This window comes from Athene noctua, chromosome 5 (genome assembly GCF_965140245.1).
Source record: "Athene noctua chromosome 5, bAthNoc1.hap1.1, whole genome shotgun sequence".
Taxonomy (NCBI): Eukaryota; Metazoa; Chordata; class Aves; order Strigiformes; family Strigidae; genus Athene; species Athene noctua.
In genome coordinates, this window is record NC_134041.1 from 29,545,661 (window position 1) to 29,565,574 (window position 19,914).

The following is a 19,914-nucleotide window of genomic DNA, read 5'->3' on the forward strand; positions in this document are numbered from 1 at the left end:
CCCATTTTTTTGCTTCAACGTCACCCTTAAGTGACTAGCCAAAGGTATTCTTAGTTTTAACTCGGAGGCTAAAGCATTGATCACAAGTTTTAAGACCAGGCAAAACCTGAACTTAGAATACAGCAGCCTACAAGCACGAGAGTCCCTGAGTACAGGGTAGGCATTCAATGAAGAAATGTCTTGTCTTGCCTCCCTCTTACCAGACTACTGTGCACTGTGGCTATGAAACAGTGGGCAAATAGTAACATTAAGTAACAACTGTTTCAATCAAATTAAGCATACCGAGAAACAAAATTTAGTCTCAATGGCAAGCATATCTCAACATGTTTATCTATGTTAGGTGATCGATTACAATGCAATGCAGCAAGTTATGTATTAACTGCAAAACGGCTCACATCGACATTTCAGCTTGCATCCAAATCTCAAGAAACATAATTCAACCCTGAAACAGCAGTGCATTTTTTTTTTATTAGGCATTTTTAACACTGTACATACAAGAATACTCTCCTCTTAGCTTCATGTTCCAGGTGTCTGTATACAAACACAAAAAATAGAAAGTACACAGCCAGAGGTGCACATTTGCCTTGTTCTCTTTTCTACCATTTGACAAATCTAAACCAACTACTTATGACTTTGAATCACAAGAGGATACCACCATGACCATGTGCTTCCTAGAAGCAGCTGGTACTCACCCTCTTTTTCCACTTCTGGGTAGAGGACCACTCCGCCTTTCACTCCTAGGCCCTGAGAAGTTCCTCCCTGGTTTAGCTGGCCCATTGTTGCCACGTCGGTTTTGACGGTCTATTCCAGGCCGCTGACTAGAGAAGCTTCTCTTGGCTATTTCCCTTTTTGGAGCTCCAGCGTTTTCTCCTGCCTTTGCAGCCACCTGTGCTGCTACATCTGCCGTTTTCTTCTCATCCCTCTCCCGCCTCTCATTGAAGTCACTGCTTTCTGAGGCTGTTTCCCACTCTTCATTTGCCTGGTCTGAAGAATTCTGGTTGGACAAGTCTGGTGTCTTACTTCCAGACACATCCAGAGCAGTGTTGGAGGGCTCATTAACTGCACTGCTAACTGTGGCATTTGTTGATGAGCTGGTTACCACTTCATTTATCTTTGATGCAGCCTCTCTTTCTTTTAGGCGCCTAAAGCGTGGTGGCTTATCTTGCCTTGGAGGCCGAGCAGGTCTTTGTCTTCGTGGCCTCTCTCTATTTGGGTCAAACTTTCTCTCAAATTTTGCAGGTCTTTTATCAACTGGTATGGGACCATAATGTTCATTTCTTCTCAGAGGCTCCCCCTCTTCCGGTTTAATGATCTCTGTTTGCCTAGGGTTCCACTGATTGTCTCTGTAGGCTGGTCTCCTTATTGTGGAGGGACGTGGAGGACGCCCACCAGGGTCCCTGCCACCACGTCTATACATTCCCCCTCTGCCTCGTCTAGATGGCTCTCCTTTAGGAAGAAATCCTGGTTTGGGTTTGTTCTCGTCATCTCTTATGTATGTTTTTTCTAGGGATCTGTTGTCTACTCTGATATTGTTTTCAGGTTTGAATGACAGGGGTTTTGGAGGCTTCTTGCCATCAGCTCTCTCTTCTCTTTTTGGGTGCTTGCCTTTGATTAGACTGTCTTTGTCTGAAAGCAGTGTGTCACTTGCACTTTCATGAACTTCACTGTCAGAATCTGTCTCTGAACCATGCTGGCGCCGCCGTTTTGGGATTACTTCAAAGTCAGAACTCTCACTGCGAGTTTCACTCTCTTCTCTTTGCCTAACAGGCCCCAAAGGCACATGATCTGATCTAGGCTTAGTATCTCTGTAGTGTGGGTACTCTCTATTATGGCCTCTACTGCCCCGACCACGTCCTCCATAAGAACCCCTGTAGCTACGACCTCTAGAATAATACTCCCCACGACCTCTGCCTCTGTATCCCTGATCTGGGAACCAGTCTCTATCCCTAGCCTCTTTCCAGTATGTCCTAGGTGGTAAGCCAGGCTCTCTTTTTACTGGCCTGGTTTCCAAGCGTGGTTTCTCCACAACCTCCTTGCTAACCACCTTCTCAGTCTGCTTTTCCTCCTTCACTGCAGTAGCTGGCTGCTGAGTGTGGGGCTGCTGCTGTGCTGCCGGTTGAGCAGGCGGCTGCTGCTGTACTGCCAGGGGAAGCTGTGGAGCAGCAGCAGGCTGGGCAGCTGGTAGCTGCTGCTGGACAGGAGCTGCGGGTGGCTGAACTGGAGCTTTAGCTGCAGTCTCGGTTTGACTGCTCTCCTGGCTTGCTGGTGTTGGAGCAGCATCCTGGATTATCTTCTTAGCCAGAGGAGCACTGCTGGAGGTGGAAGGCTCTGGCTCAGCCTGAGGCAGTGGCACTTGAGGTGCTTCCTTTTTGTCACTTTTTTCAGACTTGCTAGGTTTTTCACTAGCTGTCTTTTCTCCTTCCTTCTCCTTCCTCTGCTCACGCTCTTCTCTCTGTTCACGCTCTTCCTTCATATCCCTAAGCACAGGTTTTTTAATAGGACCCGATCTTCTTACTGGTCTATCACTGCCTTCGTCTCTCCTGCCATAACCTGGCCTAGGACCCCATCTTGTTTCAGACTTGGGTTTGAAAGTTTTTTCAGGTTTTGGTCCTTCTGATATTCTATTACTGATCAAAATTTCTTTTTTCGGCTTAATCTCAAGTCTCTCAATTGTCTCCTTTGTCTCAACAGGCCTGTTACTTAATTTAGGGATATTTCCTGCTGTCTCATTCCTCTGGTCTTCTGACTTTAGAGAGTGACTTGAACCATGGGAAATGCTTCTCTTTAGTGAAGAGTGACTTTCCCCCGCAGGCACCAACTCTTCTGGAGAGCTATGGGTAGCTTTCTCATTCACTCCTTCAAAATTAACTGCTGTGCTAGGTGTGTCAGTCTGGAGAGGCTGTACATCTTCCAAAGGCCTGCTTGGGAACTTTTGTACCTCCACCTCTCCCGATTCTCTGAAAAAGTCTGTCTTTGGATGAGAGTCCAGCTGGTTGTGTTCTACAGGATAAGCAGTGGCAGGGACAGCAACTCGTTCTTGCTCCAACTGTGCCTCAGACCTAAGCAGCAGGCATTTAAGAATGTCAGGGTGGGGGAAAAAATTTTTACCCATAAATATGTACTTAAGTAATTTTCTATTTCTATGAGGGATTAATGTCAGCTCTAGGAAATAACAAGTATTAATTTTCATAGTCACTGCTCGCTGTAGAGATCAATTTTATTCTATCCCGATTAAGAGTTCAGTGTCAAATATACAATTAGCTTTAGGAATCTATTATTGTTAATGGCTAAACATGCAATTTTAAGTGGAGCCTTCAAGTTAGCAGGCTAATATCACAAGTATTAGACGGTAGTACAGCAAAAAATTTCTGGGTACTTTTAAGATGTAGAGGAAGCCTTTCTGACCATTCATCATACAGCAAAATGTCAGAAGTGACTGTGTCTTGCTTTATACCATTTGTACTTAACACACCACTTCTGAAACTAATATACATCAGACAGAAGGTCTCTGATACGGGGAGAGCAGATGGAGAACAGCACATCACCACAGAGGCGCTCTACAAGACTGAAAATTCAAAATATTAGGGCAACCTAATTTGATGAATGGTTTGATGAATGAAGGAACCTAAACAAGGGCTAAACTGTCTTTCTACACCCCACTACAGATCATGCACGTCTTTAGTTTTTTATACAACAGCACCAAGTACACTGCACCCCCCAGCCACAACTCCTTTTACAGTTTTGTGTAAAGAGCAGCTGTAACGGAGTCAGTTTAAACTGTGATTTGCCACATAAGTTATACAGCCAAGCATGTAATTAAGTATGGCTCAGAGAAGTAACATGCAGGAGTACAAAACTCAGGCTTACCGCAAATCATCAGGCTCTTCTAACACTTTGGGAGGAGAACTAGATTGCTGAGGTTCTGCATGGGGGTACGGGTCTGACCCCCACATCATGCGAGGCTCTGACAAAGGAACAGTGTGCTCTCTTGCTGAGCGAGCTATGTGTTCAAATGAGTCTGAACTAGTCGCTGATCCCTCTATCTGGTCTCTTCTCATCAGTGGTTTGGGAGGCATAATTCCTGTAACAGATTTAAGTTCAACAATTGAGAACAGTTTAACATTAGCAAAGAAACCTACCTCAAGACAAACAAAGCATATCAGGAGAACGCTATTCTTCCCCCTTTGATCTCCCTTCCTCTGTACCTTCTGCTGTTAAAATCAAATGTTTACACACTGTCAGTTGACCCGATTGACTAAATCATATTCACCACTAGTACCCTCCGTACCAAAGGAAAAAGCTGTCTGCTTAAACCATAATGGAACGAACCAGGTCTGCAGACCTGTAAACTTGCAGATGAAGTTTCTGATCTAAGATCTGAATGACAATAGGCAAGGTAAGAGTACATGCAGATGGGTTTTGTACTCTATTAAGGACTCGAGTCTTTTTTTTCCATAACATTTTAAAGAAATTCTAGTTTTCACCATCTTTGTTTAGCCTGCTGCTTCCTCAGTTCATTCCTTGCACTTAATTCAGGATATGCATTCCCTTGCTCATTAGCTTGGTAAGTATCTCCATTACATGCCAGACTTGTACCATTTATGCACAATAGCTTTCCTAACTGCAAATCAGATGGCCATTCCACAAATTAAAGAGGACCTTTTTGTGCCAAGAATCTGAAAACACAAATCTAGCATGACTCTAGAGGTGATATTACACAACATAAAAATAAAAAATCTCATATTTTTTTTTAAATAAGCAATGTAGTATCAAGTGCTAACATGTAATGAAACACAAATGGTAAATACACTGGTTTTCTCAGTCCAACCTAACTCATGCCAGCTTTGATACCTGTAACAAAGTAAGGCTCACGCTGACATTCTGAATACGTTCTTAACTGTCACTAACATGCCTGCAATACAGAAGAAAGCTGTGATTTTACTTTACAGTCACAGGTGTACAATGGCACATGAACTATAATTTTTCCAGTACTACTAAAATCTATTTTGTCTCAAACAATGAAATAATGTAGTTTTCTTTTTAAAAAACCCACCCATTTGCTGTTAGTATACATAGTGTGGTTAGGGAAAGACTTCTATTTCAAAACCAAGGAAGTTCAGCAGTCAAAAATGCTTCCAGATTTTACCTGGATGAATAGGAGGCATATCCATTGCAGGTCTTCCTGACATCATTCGTGGGTCCATGTAAGACTGCATCATAAGCCACCGTGGATCAAAGCCCATTGAAGCTAAATGCTGAGGATGTGGTTGCATGGGCTGGTAGAGGGGTCTGTGCTGGGGAGGTGGGACAGGGCCACTAGAAGGCTGTGAGGGAGCAGACTGTGGAAGGACACCTTGCTGTTGTTGCTGCCACTGCTGCTGTTTCATTTGCTCCTGTGTAACAGAAAACAGTATTAACATCTTGTTAAGATGAAGACTTGAGCGGAATTCAAATAACCCTTGAACAAGTACAGTTATCTCCAGGACACTAAGCATTCTGAAAATTAAATTGCAAATGTGCATCAGGATGAACTAGAAGAAAAGGGGGAAACCAGACTGAACAATTTAGAATAGCTACAGTTTTGCTGGTGTTCAGGTGAGACAGAAAACAACTTCATGCATCTCATTAATGCAAAGTGCTCTTCAGACCATAGGACCGAAGTTCAAATCACATTTGTGAGTGTCACACCCTTTAAGGAAGAGCTGCAGAAACAGTGATCATCAAACCCCAAGTTCTACAGGTAACCTCAGGGCAATGCTCTACTTCAGTAACTTGATGCAAAAATCACCAGTTTTAAAACCCTCACTTGCCTTCTGCTCATTTACATACTTCGCAAGCGACAAGTGTTTAATGAAAAGCAATTCCTGCCAATACCATAGATGTTATAGAAGCTGGAAACCAACAACTTAAGCTTTTTGAAACTTCGATGGTCCCATTCTTATTCAGAATGAGGCAGAAGACATCATTCTTTCAATGAACTTGTTAGTTACCTGCTGTCTCTGAAATCTTGGTGGTAAGGATTTCTGGAACTGTTTAGAATAGCCTGAGGAAACAGCAGGACGAGGCTGAGATCCTGAGTCTGGTTCACTCTCATGAGTCACCTGTGAAATCTCTTTCTCATTCCGACCACTATCTTGACGGGTAAAGACTGCTTGATCTTCTGGAAAAAAAAAACCACAAACAACAAACCCACCAACCACACATGGGAGACAGTGAATTAGTGAATCTTAAAACTATGACAATTTCACCAGAATGCCACAAAAAGGATATTCTAAAAGGAAAACAGTCTGCCTTCTCTAATCTCACAGTCTTAGTTTCCAAAACCCATAAAGGCAAAAAAAGTTAAGAACGACCCCTCAAAACAGAACAATTGTTAACACATCACTCAGTGTTCCTTTTAAACTCATACACATTGAGTAATCAACCACTGGCATTTAGGTTGTAACTATTATGTGATTTAAGAAGTGCTTTATCAATTCTACCACATTACATCTGAATCAACCTTTTTTATGAAGCAAGGTCTAGTTTTACAATCGCTTTTTCCCATTTAAAGGGTAACACAGACCTTATTAAGCATAGTCTAACAGTTCTCTTGTGGCATTCAAGTTCCACTACAAAAAACACACTATGTTTTAATACACACTCTTTGTGTCTACTTCCCTAGGCTTGCTGAAAGAATAGAATAGCTGAAATAATTTGCATTGCTTTTCAGCAACATGGAGTTGCTGACCCTCCTTCAGCAAGAAAAGAAAGCCTGCTTTTCTTTCTGGATTCTTCAAAGTCCAGCCTAAATCAGAGCTCAGTTTTTCCTTTTAACTTTTTGATGAGTTGGGCAAACAGGTCTAGCTTCAAGGACAATTAGCAGCTGTAACATGCCAGGAAAAGAAATGGTCTAGATACACTAGTTTAATTAAGTATGCACATTAGACTCCTGGATTACAACTATGCTCTGTGGCTCAGCTTTAAGACAGACAACAACTACTTGTGTGCAAGCATACCTTTTTCTTCCTTGTTATTCCTGGTTTCACTTTCTTGTTTTTCTACTACAGGTGTTGCCACAGGTTCTTTAGGCTCAGGAACCTCATGTGCTGGTTTCTCCTCCTCTGTTTCTTTTTCCTTCTCCTTTTCTTCTTTTTCCATCTCCTTTTCTTTCTCCTTCTCCCTTTCTTGCTCTTTTGCCTTCTCCAGTTTTTCTCTTTCTTCTTTTTCCTTTTCCTTCTCCTTCTCCCTTTCCCTCTCTTTTTCCTTTTCCTTCTCCCTCTCCCTCTCCCTTTCTCTTTCTCGCTCCCTCTCCCGCTCCCTCTCCTTTTCCCTCTCTCGTTCCCTTTCTCTTTCCCTTTCCCTTTCCCGCTCCCTCTCTCTCTCCCTTTCTCTCTCTCTCTCTTTCAGAGGGTCTTCCCGGGAGGGTTTTGTCACACAGCCAAATTTCTCATTTAACCGTTTTAGCTTTTCAGCACAAGCTGCTTTTCGCTGTTCTTCCATTCTTCTTTCTTCCTCTTCTCGCCTCTTACGAGCTCGCTCAACTGCAGCGGATATCTCTGACTGCTGTCTTCTCCTCTGTTTCCAGATTTCATCTTCATCTGGTACTGGTTTAGGGGGAAAGGGTCCCTGCCTTCCAGGTCCTACCTGGCGATCAGGGGGTGGAGGGTGCTGCAATATTAAAATCAGTTGTCAAGTTGAACATGTGTTATATAAACAGACAGTTGAAATATTACGTTCTAACTATTTATCAACATGTATATTTGCATGGCACCTCTAAAAATCAAGATTTGGAAGAAGCAGCAAGCCCCCACCTTCCTGCTTCAGTTCAGACTTATGCAACCTGAGTTCAGAAAGAAGAGGTAAAGATTCAGTTGGGCTCATGTTGCTCCTGCTCCCCATGACCAAGACAAAGTGACAGCAAAAATGACAAACACCTTTTAGGCTGCTCTAAATTACAGAAACTCAGGGCAGATCTCAGACAAAAGTTCCCCAAGGAGCCAAAGAAATTCAGGGTAGCTCAGGATAACAGAGATTTTAATAAGGACTGTTGAAAATTGATAAGAAGCTACTATGTACACATTTCATTTGGGACTTCATCTCCCTGTCTGACTCAGCAGCCAGCCCTCCAGCACTGTTCCCATGTTCCTGTCCTCTCTAGATCCCAAATGGGGCTGGGTAACTGAAAGCTCTTGAAGTTCTCATGCATTTTATACACCACTTAAAACATGGGGCCACTTTACACAATTAGCAGCACAGCTGTGCTGGGGTCTCATTCTTACTGGCCCCAGGCACTGTGATCACTTTCCTTGTTAAAAGAGCAGCCTTACCCATATGTGAAACATTTTTATTTTTCTTAGTCTAAATCCCTCCACCACAGCATTAAAGAATTTAACTCAAGGAAATAAGGACAATTCAAATCTTTCTTACCGGTGGTAGAATAGATTTTGGATGAAGAGTGGGACCACCTCGTTCATGTATAGAAGGCTGTGCTGGACCCCGATCCTATTGGATCAAACACAGTACCAGGGTTAGGCAAGCTCATAACTGTCAAGCTCACAAATTTTAGATTTACTGTTTTCTACTGCATTAAGATACTACACCTAGTGAACCGTATGCATATGATACAACTTCACATGCAAAACAAGGGCAAGAACATTTCCACTTTATGTGCTGAGAGCTAAACAATTAGTTTAAAAATTCACACATCCAAAATTCAAAGTTTATGTTACTGTAGGTTTTCTCCCAGATTCAATGTAGCATCAAACCCTGAAAGACAATGTAATCATTATATATACATGAAGTGCAAGTAAAACCAATTTAACATCCATCTTCATTATTACAGGTGTCAAGAGAATACATTTCTAGGAAATTTGCAGACAAAGCCAACAGTAGCTTTTCAGGGTGGGGCAGGGACAAAAAAAAATAAACAAGGCTGAAGCTGGCATAAGTTGAGGTGGCTGTCAGCCCTCCCCTACTAGAGGATAAATCAAAAACCAAAATGGCCGAGTTGATGAATTCTACATGGTCTGTATAAAAATCTATCTGCCTGAGATGTCAGAAGCGAGCTGACACATTACAGCTAAGTTGCACTGAAGAAAGTGGGTCATGATACAACAAAAATAAAAAGCACCTCACACCCTGGAAAAATGTGTGGGCCAACTGGGCGCTATTTACTGTGTGCAACTGTAAAACATGATGGACGATGGACACCAGAATGGCTTCATTCACTGTTACAGGGATGGACAGACATGAGTATCAAGTTAAAGCTTGTCAGTTGAGCCACAGTAACTGACACAAGAGTTCTCACCCCCTCACAACTGTGGATTAGAACACACTAGATAAAGATATGCTATTTTTATTTTGCAACCAGAAGCAGCTAAGTTGACTAAGCAGCACCCGATCAGTTACCACAGCTCAGATAATGCTTTCAGTAGCTAATGCTTTCACTCATGTTCATAACCTTAGTTGACCTGACAGTTTGGAAAGACACCCAAGTCGGACCTTTCCTGACAAGACTGCTGCCAGAAAAACTAAAAACAAGAACACACAAACCTGATCAAGCTGAGAGCTTTTGCCATAAGACCCTTTGGTTGCTGCTGTGGAAACTTGAGTGGGAGACTTAGCATTTGTCTGTTCTTCTGCTTCCTTCTGGCCATCAGGACTCTGGGAATCTTTTGATGGTGTTTGTTCATCACTGTGCAAATAAATAAGAAAAGTGGAAGGTGTACTCCACACAGGTATTTGGTGATTTATCTTCTGTCCTCAATGTTTCTCAGCAGGGGCAAAAGTTCCTCACAGCAAGAGTAATTTCTACTACACACACAGCTGACTGGAGTCTGCAGGCAGTTATACAATTTGATACAGTATTAAATTACTGTTATTGGAATGAGTACTTACACTCATTTCATTCAATCTTCCCAAAAGCTAGTTAAGTGGCATTCACACCCAACTGGCAACACCAACTCACCCACTTTCCTTCTCTTTTTGACTACTTCCTTGCTCATCATCATCACTGAAGTTCAACTGCTCAGTGTAATCCACTTCACTCTGAGCACCTGATGCATAAGCAAATATTCAATTAATCTCACAGAAGAATTCAATGTACAAACAACAGAATACATTAATCTGATATTCTTACCTGCCCAGCCTTCATCAGCCTCAGCATCTAGATTATCAAATTTATCAAGTTCTTTAAGTTCACTAGCACTAAGAATAGATGGGCGCTCAATAGGTTCTGAACACCACGAAGGTGGTCCTCTTCCCCTTGGCCCCCTTAAAAAAAAAAAAAAAAAAAAAGAGAGAAACAAAGACCACTGTCACTATTTATCTGCAAAATGACTAGAGTACTGTTCTCTCAAATACAGTATAAATGTGAACTATCATTCACACGTGCAATTACTGTAGTTAAAATAATTACTGCTACGCCACCATACAGTTCCTTATGGAAGAAAGATGTTATAGCCTTGCTTGCATACTTCACAAACAAGCCAAAGCATCAGCTGACAGTAGAAAACCACATGCCTTGTAGCTTTCAAACAACACATTGCATACATCTGGCATCCTTCTTTACATCAATTTATACAGCTCAGAGATACTTCTTTATACTTTGCATGCTTTCCCAGTATCGAAAGTTCTACACCTTCTCCCTACTCCTGTACTCAAGTTCTCCCAATCATCCCTATCAGTCTTTCTGTCCTCTTCCTGATCCCAACCGCAGATCACCTGCCAAAGTCTGCACCCTACTGCCTACAGCATCCCCTATTTCCTCATGCATGTACACAGCCATCCTCAACTATGAAGAAATGAACAGAAAAAAGGAAAACTAATTTTATAATGCACTTTAATTGGAGAGCAGCAGAGTTGAGAACCAGGAATTAACTACTGTCATTATAAGAATGGAAGGGTCCTTTTCCAGGCAAAATACTAGTTGAAGTTTCAAAGGTGTGACTCCTGCTCTTTCCAATCGAAAACCCTGTAATGTGCAGAATTCCCTCAAGTTTTGCAGTTGAATTGTCAAACACAAATCACTCCATGGCACTGCTCCACACAAGCCAAATTTGTGAGACTAACCAGTGGCAGTTCTTATGCAGTGTATAATCATAATCAAGATACTCAGTGCATATTTTTTTCTCTCCCCCCGCCCCCCCCCCCCCCCCCCCCGTATTGAGTCACAAACATAGTTCATACCCACATAACAGTAGCACTTGTAAGGCTTCTTACCTGCTAGGCTCAGAACTGGGAAACCTTGCTGGACCTTGCATGGAAGGAGGATATGCCATTCTAGGATACTGATTAAACATCTAAGAAAGGTTTAAAAAAAAGGAGCCATTCATTAAAAAAAAAATAAAAAAAAATCACTGCATTAAGCATACTGAGATCATCAAAGGAACCACAATGGAAATAAAGCAAGACTCTGCACTCAAGAGTTTGCTTCATATCACAAGTGTGTGACAACAAGTCACCAGGGTGGAGTGATTATGAGTGTTAATCAACTCCTGACAAGTTCAAACTCAGTGTAGCAGGAGCTGTAACAGGTAGCCCCATCCTTTGAGGAGCTGGTTGCAATCCCACCCTTTTAGCAGAACTGCTAAGCACTCCATGGAGGAGGAAAAAGGGGCATAAGGAAATCACACTAGCCAATAATCAAGCCCTGCTGCTTAAAAACAATTAATGTAACCATCACTCACATAAGGTGGCATCATTGCTCTGTACTGAGAAGAGATGGGTGGTTGCTGCTGCCCATTCAGCTTGGGCTGAGGGACCTGTGGTAACCGCACATCCCTCTTCTCTGCTGCCTTCTGGCCATCATTTTGTTCTGCTGGAGTAGCATTACCATCTTCTTGTCCAAGAGCCTTAGTTTCTTGATCAGTTGGAGAACCGGGTGAGTTGCTCTTATTACCACCTTCTCTCCAACTAGTAGCATCTGCATGGACAGAATCAATAGAAGAAAAACACAAGAACAGACTTTATATTACAGATTTACACACAGGCATGATGAAAACCAATTTTTCCTACCCAGTTTTCTGTGACACTGCAACCTGTGCAGACACACGTTCATGTTTGGTCCTGAAACAAGCAATGGCCATTTGAGAAAACAGAGGCTGTTTTCTAATCCTTATCAGCCCTACATCCAGCTGTGTTCCTGAAGGGTGTTAAATTTGTAGACTGCTCTAGCTGTCCTACTCCACCTTCCAAAACACAATGCAATTTAGGAAGAATACTGATAATAGCACAGGAGAGAAAATAGATTTAGCTGTGGTAAGTGGGCCACTGTTGACTCAGTGTGAAGATGCTGTAAAGGGAAAGCTCAAGCTGCTTAAGCAGCAAAGGCCTACCACAGAACTCTCAAGCAGCTCAAAATGACATATACCTGTGCATTATTTTTCTAAGTGAAGACAGGTATGCAGAGTCTGGCTTATATCTCTGTCTGCTAAGGATGGAATAGAAGTTATGAGGGCCCTAATTCTGGGTAGGTGTGAATGTCTAGCAAAAAGTCCAGGAAAAGCAAGGGATTTTAATGACCTATCACTTGTGCCAAGCAGTCCATTCTTTTTAGGATCTTCTGCCTACAGAGCATGGGTTAGGACCAAAAAAAAAAAAAAAAAAAAAAGAGAGTAAACTTAGCAGGAGCACTTAGATCTATGTAGACCAACAAAAATTCACAGACACGTTCCTTTAGGGACACAAACCCTTTAAGCAGCATTGAACTATGCTCCTAAGTATCTATTACAGTTCTTCCACTTATCTTTGCAGGGGAGCACAGCTGCTAAAGGGGTAGGTACTCGCCAAGCTCATTTAGCTTACTGCCGTCAGACCTGAAAGAGCAGCTTAATATAGCATCTACAGTGCTGACCAAAACTGTAACTGCCTGCAAGAGGCTGGAACAGACATTCATAGTTATTTTCCTATTTTGGTGCTGGACACTTCTCAAATTTCTTGACAGCTTATTCTTTACATCAAAATCAAGTGAGGACCTAATCAAGGTCAAGGACAAGTACACGGCCTCAGTCTGCAGGACCTGGCAAACAAATCAAAGAAAACCAAGGCCTGTAACACAGAAAGGAGCCCAAGCCCTCTAAAAGCAGTGCACATCTTGACTATCACTGGCACAAGATAGTGCCATGTACAGTGCAGGAAAGCATCCCTAGTTCATCAAACCTCACTGAAAACAAACTTCTGAGGACAAAAGGAATCCTGTTTTTCACTGGAAACAAGCACAATCCCAAATGCCTCCCCATTAAAAGGATCTGGGGAAGCAATATACATTTCTTCAGAGACATACAAAACCCAGCACTGTTACAGTTGTTTTCACTAGATTTAATCCCCACCCCATTGAAACAGATCCAGCTAGTCAGAGCATCTCAGCCATGAGCTAAAGATGCCAATGCCTTTCAAATCACAGTCAACTTCTTTTGGTATCCTGTAGATTAAACTTCCTATTCAGCATTTTTCAGGCTACTCTTATAAGTACTAAGTAACTTCTTGGGGACAACCCTAATGATGATTTATGTAATTAGTTAATATTAGGACAGTTCTTTAAATACATATTTTAGCTGTTGTGACATCTAGCAGCTGCAAGTAAGAAAATGCTAGTACTGTGCAACTAACAAATGTTCCTCAGAGCACAAGTGGAATACTGACTAGGCTGGGAAAATGGAAAATGAACTTCACAACAGGAATATCCTATTTTCCACACACCAGGAATAAGGTAAAGCAGAAGCAAGCCCCAAGAATTTGTTTCTTTAGTACAGGAGTATGTTAAAACAATCAATTTATTTTGTAAGGGCACAAGTAATGTTGCAATAAACAACTTCCACACAAGCCCATGGAATTTCACAAAAATTTGTAGTATATACTTACTTTGTGGTCGCAAGTTGGGTCCTGATCCATGGAGCTCTTCAGGTGCATCTTTCTCTTTGCCTGACTTTTCCTGATCCCCAGCTGCCGGCAGACTGGGAAATTCTTGCTGGAAATAACTATTAACTTGAATAGCTGGACCTACACAGTAAGATATTCACAAAGTCACAAAGCAATAAAAGCCCGATCATCCTTAAAAAGTGAATGTTAAAGCTACATTAATTTGCAGGTAACATAATTCACATACAAGAGCAATCCTGTAAAGCATTCACGTTTCCTCCTAAAGTTGTTAAATTTACTAGGCCAACTATCACACTTGTTGGCATGAAGAAAAATCCAGAAGCACCAGAGAGATATAATGAACAATGTAATGAGACTTGAAACAGGGAGTACCTGAAATTCCTAATCTTTGTTAGCACTTTTCCCCACCTCCTTCCAGACAAAAATTCCGCTCGTTTCATTGTACAACTCTAGTCAACCCAAGAATGGGCAATCATGTTATTGCATAAGCCCTTAAAATTAATTACTGTTCTAGTAACAAATAATTCTTCAGGACTTTAAAAGGCCACAGCTTTTACATTATGAGAAAAGTATCAGAACTGTAGCTTTCCTGGATTTCTGAAACCCTTGACATATCACAACTTGGGATCGGAATTTAAGACTTTTGTTGCACGTGGCAGAGAAGCCAAATATACAGATTGACTTTCTCTTTAGAGAGTTTTGATAGCATCTACTTTGAATCAATTTCTCCATCCCCCATACACATAACAGATGTTCACCTACTAGGTCAACAGCATTCTATACCAAATAGCTGATAATCTTACTGACAGAGAATTTCTATTCCAGCAGTCTGAATAATGCCCTGTTCCTATATGTGTCTTTACTACTGGCTACTATAAGAGACATCATTATTAGGCTACGCAGACTATAAAACAAGCTCACAAAAAGGATCTGAATATATGCCACCCAACCCCGCACCAATCTCCAATGTTTTTTGAGCTAAGAGCTAGAAAAGCTTCTGTTCTCTTGGATCTGTGAAAGAATACTTCAAAATACCCAGGATCCCTGTATTTTGTTGTTACGAAGATTAAGAGTCAAGCACTGGATAAACTCATTTTATGTACTTTCTTTGTAAAGGCATGACAGCAAATACCACTACTTATCCCTGTGCCTATAAATTGCCTTAAAATCTTTCAATCTTCATTCTAACTTCACCTACTACAGATCACATTAACTTGTTTTGTGTTAATGGGCATTGGACTCTTGACATTCCCAAGCAGCTACATTATTTAACAGGACTGAAAGCTGCAGTCTCACTAACCAGATAGCCTGCCAGGCAAGGGAGCCTCTTCAGAGGTCCTGTGGCATGCATGTCATGGGTTTTATGTATTTGAAAAATGTTTTCTGCTCAAGGCTACACAGTAACAATGTTTTACTTGCAAAGTAATAGCATCCTCAGTGATCAGTTTGACAGCACTTAAGCTATCAACCTGAAACAGGCCAGATTGTCAGCCAACAGTTCAGAAAGTTAAAGAATTCAAAGGTATTATGGTAGCAATTAACCCCAAATTTTAGCCAACACATGAGCTGAAAAATACATGATGTCATTTTATTTTAGAAGTCTTTCTACATGGCTACCAACAGCCTCAAGAAGGCTTTAGTCTTGCCTCACTCAACTGAAGTCTTAGAAGAGTATGAGGTGGCTGACTTAATGATTGCTGGAACACATACAAGGCATCTGGAAAAACTACAAGTTCCACCAGCCAACTGCAAATCAGGAAAGCATGAGCACAACAGGTGTAGCATCCCGAGTTTCAAACTGAGGAGGAGAGCAAGCAGCTGATGCCAATTCACATTCTGTATTTCTTCTTGAAACAGCAAACCCACTACTGCATTAATTGAATGAAATGAGGGCACCATCTGGGTTTGGCACACAAGCTGCCATGGTAACTACAAAATAATTAGCTAAATGCATTTTGAAGCCACTGAGCCAAATCACTATTTCCTGTGTCATAGAGATGATCTTATCAGCTTATGTAGAAAGGCTGGTATGCAGATTACTTTGCATCAGTGTTAATTCCTTTTTTTTATTCTACAAAGCTCCTGCAAAAGCTTAAAGGAGGAGAGTTCCTCTATTTCACAATGAAGGAAATACTGAACATTAGAGAGGAGAGCAAGATCTAGAATTGTCACTTCTAATACTTACTGTCAAAAAAAGGCAAAACCATTAGATATGCAATGTTAACAAACTCTAGGTAATGTCTTAGAAGCTACCTCCATGCAATTCAGATTATAGTATTCTAAAATCTCTATCCAGAAGATATCTCACTTCAACTTGGAAGCCAAAACTCTATTTTATAGCCACAGAAGGCTTGCAAGTCTCAAATTTAAGAAATAAAACATGTTGTATATTATTTTTCATAATGGGGACACAGGAATTCTAAGTAACCTCTCACTCTACAAGCAGTTTAAAAAAACCCGCTGAAGTTTAATCTTACATCTGGAACGAAAACACTCAAGCTAAGATTCACACAAATGGAAATAGTTCTCCATCCTTTCATACAATTATATTAAAAAAACCCAAAACACACCATTAATGCTTTTCCCAGAAAAAACCCTACTCAAATACTATCACTTTGAAAACAAAATAACTCAAGGAATCCATAAAATAAAGGGGAATTATTGGTGTAGCATTTAGATAGAAGCACGACTGCACACATTTTGCACAAAATGATCCAAAATTATGATTAGAATTACCACTGTTTACAGTTCTCCTCCCCATGCCAGAACTGTATGCATTATAACTACTGACTGAAATTTTCCGTCCTCACCATAGCCATGATCAAGATCTTATGCTATCACCATCATTTCCCTGTCAATCCAAAAGGGGCAACTATACCACCCTTTAAAAAGCAGTCAGACCTGCTGCTAAATCAGGCTGGAGCTCACCTGAGTGACACGACCAGCTCACCTTCTGGCCAAACAAGTCACTTCCACAGCATTTGTAGTTGGCCCGGTCAAGACTATAATGTTTGTTGAGTCTGGGGGTGTCCTACAGCAGCATTCACGGCCTGCTAGGCCAGTCAAAAACCCTTCCACCTTGAACACCACTTACCATCTTGTCCACCTGGTTTGGTGTTGGCCCATGATTTGGCAACAGGAGCTGCTTCTGGAGGAGCAGGAACAGCAGGTTTTGGCTGTGTCTGCTGCACGTCTGGCTGTCTGGAATTAGAGGGAAAGCACTTGTGAATACAAGAGGGTGGTTACAGAATAAATTCATCAGGATTACTACCACAAACAAGTGAATAAAACAAGGTAGCTGTGCAGCTGAAGAACAACTAATGTAGAAAAAGCTTTTTCTTATATGAAAGGAGTTGTTATAGTAACAGTTAAAAATTGGAATAAATTAGCTAATTCTTTCAAGAGTAGATTTCCTAAAGTGGAGAGGAATGAATGAAAATGGCTGGGCAGAAAATGCAGTCAGGCAAGAACAGAATTATAACTTCTGAAGTAGTGTATTGGACAATCAAAACCCATCAATCTACAACCATGGAAGGGAATAACTTGGAATAATGTTGTCCTGTTTCTGGCTGGTACAGTGCTGTGTTTTGGATTTAGTATGAGAATAATGTTGATAACACACTTATGTTTTAAGCAGTGCTTATCCCAAATTAATGATTTTTCAGTTTCCCGTGCTCTGCCAGCGAGCAGGTACACAAGAAGCTGGGAGGGAGCATGGCCAGGACAGCTGACCCCAACTAGCCAAAGGGATATTCCATATTATAGAAAGTCATGCCCAGTATATAAACTACAGGGAGCTGGCTGGGGATGCTGATCACTGTTCAGGGACCGGCTGGGCAATTGCACTGTGCATCACTTGTCTTCCTTGGGTTTTGTTTCTCCCTCTTTTTGTTATCTCCTTTTTCATTAAAATATTATTATATTTTATTTCCATTATTAAACTGTTCTTATCCCAACCCAACAGTTTTACTTTTTTTCCCCGATTCTTCTCTCCATCCCACCAGGCAATGGGGGAAAAGAGTGAGCAAGTGGTTGTGTGGTGCTTAGTTGCCAGTTGGGGTTAAGCCACAATAAATGTTCTCTTGCTTCAGGAGTTCAAATAGAGAAAAGCATTTAAAAACCACCATGAACTGAGGAAAAGAAGGCATATATGTGTCAGAAATTACTAAGTAAAAGGAACTGATAAAGAAAGCTAAAGACATGACAAAAAATTTGAGCCCAGAAGTTTAAGTCTATTAAGAACAAAGTTTCAATTTCACCATCTTAGCAATGAAGAAGTAGACATAAGCACTCATTTTGTCCAACATAAAAACCAGGCATATTCTTGAAGAAAATCTTTCTAGTTTATAGATCCAGTGATGTTGTTTAACTTCTTATAAAAATAGCTATTTCTGAAATCTGCATATTCAGCTAACTTAAGACTCCAAAGCATTAGTGCCTACAAGTTAAGACTTCCAGCTCATTAGTAGTAATTTTTGATAGAACACAAAATATGGGGCAAATCCAGTAGTCTAGAATCATTTTATTATACCAGTAGAGAGATAACTACTGCAATATGTGAGCTAACTTACAATAAACAATTGTAAATGCTTTAGATAGATCTAAAGTAATTCTAAATTTTCGAGGGCTGCCAGTTCCATTTGTGTTCTGCAGCAATCAGCCCAAAGCTGACATGACCCAGAAATGACAGAGAAGTAAACATCACGAAAAAAAAAAAAAAAAATCCACTTCTGGGGAGAAGCACACCAGCTTCTCACAAGGATAACTGAATGCAATTTTGACTTGTTTCCACAGATTACCAACATTTTAAAAGAAATAATCTCTTCTGTTTCCACTTAGTTGCGTTTTCTTACATCTGCACATTTTCTAAACAGACTGGGGAGGCTGGAACTTATGGGGCTGTACTTTCTCACACAGAAGTGAAACAAGGAACAAGACCGTTAAGTGTTTACTTCTTGCAGTTCTACTGTTTCAAAGACAACCCCATTTGGAATCTGAGTCATCCAAACATTGTCCTATAGGTGTACCATTTGATAAGGGACTCAGCTTGGTGGAAGCTGAATTAAACCAATACACAGCAGGCTACACTATCCAGGAAAAAGGGAGCGAGGGAATACCTAAAGAAAGAGTGACAACTTAGGAAAGCATCAGAAAAAAGTTTTCATAATCACAAGCAATAACTCATGTGAACTCCAATGCAGCGATACAAGAGAAAGAATTAAAGCAACCCAATATCAAGGCTTTATCCACAACACTTGAGAGGAATACCAAAACACTTTACATGTAAACAGCAGCATTCATAAGCATGTTGAAACACTGGAGAAATACAGCAGTAGTTACAAAAATGGTCAGAGCAAACGCATTAGATGGTCTGAATTTAGGACAATTTCCTCATGGCCTCAGCACACATACCTGTTCCTGGGAATGAGTCCCTCCCCCAACTAGTTTTACTTGTATGTGGTCTTTGAGGCCTTTATCAAAATAATGCATATGAAAATACAAAGACAAACACCTTCCAGTTGCAGATTAGAGACAGCTATTTATGTTTAAACGCAGTATCAACTGCTGGAATATAATTGTAACTCACGAAGCAGGCTATGGAAAGGCAAAGGCAGATAAAGTGCATTTTAGTTAAACAAGCTATTGGCTCAACACAGATTTAACTAGACAAAGCATAAGTGACCCTGAAGCGCAGGAAGATGTTGTTAAAGTACCCTACAAAACACTGGGCACAAAATTGTAAATCTGTAGTTTCGTAAGTTTAAAACAAAAAACTAAACAGTATACTCCTGAATTCCAACAGCTTTTCAGAGAAATGTCAAAAATTGACATTTAAATGTAGGAAAGTATAAGGAAGAAATACAGGAACAGCAAGAAGGGGAAGAAAAGCTTTTGCTTTCATGAGTGTTAGTGACATACAATCAGTGCCACTATCTCGAAGCGTTTTTCAGAACATTTATGTCAACAAATAAACACTTAATAGCAATTCTACTTTTGTAGTGAGCATGCTATCCTATTTTAAGCTTAAATGGCAAAAAATCTGCTTCAAAAATA

At 40.9% G+C, this 19,914-nt stretch overlaps 1 protein-coding gene across 11 annotated transcripts in view; it reads right to left on the bottom strand.

The window, feature by feature from the left end:
* Nucleotides 1–19,914, bottom strand: part of PRRC2C (proline rich coiled-coil 2C) — a 76,091-nt gene that overhangs the window by 34,914 nt on the left and 21,263 nt on the right. For 10 of the 11 annotated variants that reach the window (XM_074906864.1, XM_074906871.1, XM_074906870.1 and 7 more), the window contains 13 exons: nt 16,955–17,061; nt 13,843–13,980; nt 11,670–11,905; nt 11,203–11,282; nt 10,121–10,254; nt 9,950–10,037; nt 9,535–9,676; nt 8,410–8,484; nt 6,999–7,650; nt 5,991–6,160; nt 5,147–5,393; nt 3,868–4,081; nt 693–3,059 (listed from right to left, as the gene is read on the bottom strand). In XM_074906864.1, coding sequence (XP_074762965.1) covers nt 693–3,059; nt 3,868–4,081; nt 5,147–5,393; nt 5,991–6,160; nt 6,999–7,650; nt 8,410–8,484; nt 9,535–9,676; nt 9,950–10,037; nt 10,121–10,254; nt 11,203–11,282; nt 11,670–11,905; nt 13,843–13,980; nt 16,955–17,061 — 4,650 coding nt within the window. The remainder of the gene's footprint in view (nt 1–692; nt 3,060–3,867; nt 4,082–5,146; nt 5,394–5,990; nt 6,161–6,998; nt 7,651–8,409; nt 8,485–9,534; nt 9,677–9,949; nt 10,038–10,120; nt 10,255–11,202; nt 11,283–11,669; nt 11,906–13,842; nt 13,981–16,954; nt 17,062–19,914) is intronic. The other variant, XM_074906865.1, reaches the window with a different exon arrangement.